This window comes from Acanthamoeba castellanii (genome assembly GCF_000313135.1).
Source record: "Acanthamoeba castellanii str. Neff unplaced genomic scaffold scf7180000084763, whole genome shotgun sequence".
Lineage (NCBI taxonomy): Eukaryota > Discosea > Longamoebia > Acanthamoebidae > Acanthamoeba > Acanthamoeba castellanii.
In genome coordinates, this window is record NW_004457323.1 from 271,778 (window position 1) to 275,629 (window position 3,852).

General features: G+C 58.1%; 3 protein-coding genes across 3 annotated transcripts; 1 reads left to right on the top strand and 2 right to left on the bottom strand.

The window, feature by feature from the left end:
• Position 1: 1 nt before the first annotated feature.
• Positions 2-250, bottom strand: ACA1_242040 (uncharacterized protein; the record flags this gene model as incomplete). The annotated part of the gene is made up of 1 exon (XM_004335341.1): positions 2-250. A coding segment is annotated over one exon (249 nt), but the record flags the coding sequence as incomplete, so codon positions are not given.
• Positions 251-924: 674 nt separating this feature from the next.
• Positions 925-1,823, bottom strand: ACA1_242050 (zetacop, subunit of COP-I complex, putative; the record flags this gene model as incomplete). The annotated part of the gene is given in 6 exon segments (XM_004335342.1): positions 925-1,096; positions 1,119-1,253; positions 1,330-1,445; positions 1,523-1,554; positions 1,636-1,786; positions 1,797-1,823. The coding sequence occupies 6 exon segments, from the start codon at positions 1,821-1,823 to the stop codon at positions 925-927; spliced, it is 633 nt and encodes a 210-aa protein (XP_004335390.1).
• A 460-nt stretch (positions 1,824-2,283) lies between these two features.
• On the top strand, positions 2,284-3,826 carry ACA1_242060 (methyltransferase, YaeB/AF_0241 family, putative; the record flags this gene model as incomplete). Its single annotated transcript, XM_004335343.1, has 7 exons — positions 2,284-2,374; positions 2,548-2,674; positions 2,749-2,889; positions 3,127-3,236; positions 3,371-3,505; positions 3,585-3,673; positions 3,784-3,826. Coding segments are annotated over 7 exons (736 nt in total), but the record flags the coding sequence as incomplete, so codon positions are not given.
• Between the last annotated feature and the right edge of the window lie 26 nt (positions 3,827-3,852).

The window sequence follows — 3,852 nt, forward strand, 5'->3', positions numbered from 1 at the left end:
CAATCGAATCGAAGACCTGCCTCTCGATAGGGGGCGGAAGTTTGCTGGGGTCGGGATGCGAGTTGTAGAAGTGGATGTAATCGTCATCGGCACGAATGTCTGCCGCGCCAGCAAACAGGCGGGCATAGTTGTTGCCCATGGCGAACAGGGACTGCTCCTGCACCTCCAGGATGGGCGGGGCGGAGGAAGTCCTCTGCGGCATGTCCTCCCTCGATGTGTAAAGATCGGAATCGGTTTCGCTATCGCTCATCTTGCTGTTCGAATGGATATGCTATATCTTTCTATCTAGCGCGTGAGCATATAACGATTGATGCTGTGGGTTTATGTTGAATGTCGAGGTCGAATTGACCGCGTTTCTGCTGATGCCGGAGGGAGGGAGAAGCAGAAGATGAGGTGGGATGAAGCGCGATGGGGCTTTCACGCGCGCTCTTCCCGCTTTTTCTGCTGCGTTCGACTTTCCTCCTCCTGATGAACCTTCAACGCTGTGCTGCTGTACAGAAGATGAGAAGGGGGTGGAGAAGAAGATGGCACGATCCCTCCTCAGATCTCGTAGCGAGGAAGCACAACTTTCCTGCTTTGCGCCTTTTTCTGCGTCGCGGCCTGTACGACCCACCCCCTCATTTTAAGGTGGCGCACGTCACCAATTCCACCACCACCGACGAATTTTCTCGAGCTTCGTCTGCGCGAAAGCGGAGAGTGGGGCCGTGCGCGGTGTGGCCGGTGGGGAAAACTCGACGGTGGCGTGAGCGGCCGCACAAGAAGACGAAGAAACCAAGAGTTGATGGTGCACTGGAAGAGTTCTCTCTGGCTAGAAGCGCTTTTGCTTCATGCCCGCACGACGGGCTGTTCATTGGACTTTCCAGAGATATCTCGCTCGGCGCCAGAGTGAAGGTGTACGTGTGTAGGCCTACATACGTACTTCTTCTAGACACCTTGCGCCCTGAGGTTGCCGAGGCCCTTGACGACCATGTCCTTGGCGCTGTTGATGGTCTTCATGGGCACGCCCATGATGGCGTCCTCGCCCCTGCCGTCGGGGCCCTGGGTCCGCATGCACACTCGGTCGGCGATCACCTGCGGCTCGGTCTCCATCACGACTCTGCATTGTTTGATGGGAGGACCGACCTCGGATGAGCAACACAACGCGATTGATCTTGAGGGTATCGCTTGACTCGTACCCGTCGTCAACCAGCTCGTCCATGGCGAGCAGGAGGAAGTCGAAGTTTTCCGAGAGGGTCCTCTTGTCCACTTGGTTCCTGTAGTTGGGTGGTTTGGAGCTCAGCCGACGCATTGTGTACAAGCCTTACGAGCGTCGGGTTGGGGAGGGCGTACTTGAGTATGAGGGAAATGGTTTCGATGTAGGTCGTGAGCACAGACCACAATACGAGCTCGTTCTCCTCGAGACTTCCGATCACGAAGAAGTGGACGTCGGCCACGGTTCGGAACACCTGTGGCCACACAACCAACGCCGTAGTGCGATTAGCCAGCACTCAGAGGGCGCACAGGCCTTGCAGAGGAGCGGTACCCCGATGATGTTGTCCAGCAAGATGATCTCCGCTGCGTCGGTGAAGAAGAACATGTAAGTGGTGGCCAGCAAGGGGAAGGTGCGATGGCGCGTGCTGTGGTGAGGAAGGGTACCGGCAGGATGAGCCTGGGCCTTGGTGAAGAGCGACTTCTCGAAGCTGAGCTGCTTCTCCAGCCCCGGCCACTCGGTGGTGAAGTACCGAGCAGCAAGTCGCTTGCCGTCGCTGTCCAGCAGTATAAATGCCTTGGTCGTATACAAAGTGCCCTACGCGAACCACATGAACACACGTAAACGACAGCATTTCTAGCGAGGGGCAAAGATGGACAGATTAATCGAATAAAGATGATAGAGTTGAGGCGCGAAAAGTGGGTGGCAGAAGGAGAGGGATAATGAAGGGGCTTTATGGCCAGTAGGGAACATGTGAGTGCTGGCGTACCATGTTGTAGAGTAGTGTGTTTATCGCAGTTGTGGCAATCTCTACACGTAGGCTGACCCTTGGCGGCTCTCGACTTTCCTTTTCCAGACAGGCATGTGAGGCATGCACCGCATTTTCTCGACTTTCCTTTTCCAGACAGGCATGTGAGGCATGCACCGCATTTTCTTTTTTAATTATACCAGAATTATCAGCCACGTTGAATTCATCTTCACATCAATTCACACTTGCTGATTCTGGAGGTACCTTGTTCTTCGGATTTGGATTACATTCAGCTCAGGGCTGCATTTACATGTATTGATGTATTCCCCCCCCCCGATCAAAGGAGATGGAGGAAGAGCGGCTGCGTGAGGAGGTGGCACAGCTGGAGCGAGAGGTGGCCAGCCTTCGTCGCAAGCGTGATGCCGACCGCGCTGGCCGTACCCGCGCCGAACGCGTACGCTCTCCTCGCCACCAAGCGCATCTGCAAAGGTTTCTTGCCACTGGCTCCGCCCCAACTGTCTTAAACGCACGGCACACGCGGCATGACCGCACACGCACGACACGCACGACACGCGCGGGGAATATCAGGAATTGAGGCGTGTGCTCACAGAGAGGGCCGCAACGGGATCGTCGTCAGCCCAGGGCGATGAGGCCGGCCAGCTGGCCACCCTCTCGGCGCCCATCAAACCGATCGGCGTCGTGCGCTCGCCCTTCCCCTCGCGCATGGGCACGCCCAGGTATACCCCAACCTGCCCCCTCGCCGCCCGCCGATGGTGGTTGGTGTGCGCATAGCTCACATTCCGCGTGGCAGACAGGGCATGCTGGCGCCGGCCACGCGCGGCTGGATCCAGCTGGAGGGCAGGCTGAACCCGGCCGAAGCGCTCGACGGGATTCAACAATTCTCACACGTGTGGATTGTCTTCGTCTTCCATCAAAACACCAACGCCTCCAAGTATGACACGACACGACCAACGACACGACACGACCAACGACACGACACGACACGACACGACACGACACGACACGACACGACACGACACGACACGACCAACGACACGACACGACACGACACGACACGACCAACGACACGACACGACACGACCAAAGACACGACCAACGACACGACCAACGACACGACACGACCAACGACACGAATAACCGGCCCAACGCGGCTTGCTCGCTCGGCCAGAGCCATGCTGGGCGACAAAGGGCTCAAGGCCAAAGTGCGACCGCCGCGGCTGGGTGGAGCGCGCGTGGGCCTCTTCTCCACCCGGACGCCCCACCGACCCAACCCCATCGGTACCCCCCTCCACACACTTCTTCCATCATTGCCGTCATCATCATCATCATCATCCTAATCATCGCCCTCTTCATTCTCTTCGTCATGGCGCTTCTCGTCGTCTACGTTCTTCTTCTTTCTTTCTTTCACGCAGGACTGACCATCGCCAAGATCGAGCGGCTGGAGCGAGGAGTGCTTCATATCTCCGGCGTGGACCTGGTCGACGGCACGCCCGTGCTGGACATCAAGCCCTACCTGCCCCGCTACGATTCTCTCCCGCACGCCGCCGGTGTGGCCCGCGCCCAGCCCACCAACGATCCACGCGCCCACAAATCGTTCGTTAACTAACCATGTGTGGGCTTGCACAGTGCCGGACTGGATCGACGACGAGGGCGCCACGGTGCGCGAAGACGCCGGTAAGGAACTGCACACGGGATCCATCCGCTCCGTGCACTGGGTCCGTTCTTCAACCCCCCCCCCTGATGTGCGCTCTGCTAACGTTTTTGCTTTCGCGTTCGCTTTATCTTCTTCGTTCGTTCTTCGTTCTTTGTGCGGCGGTGGGGGCAGACGCGGGAGAGCGAAGAGGCGGTAAACCGGCTGCTGGCCGACGGTGCGCTGCGATTCTACGCCGCGGGC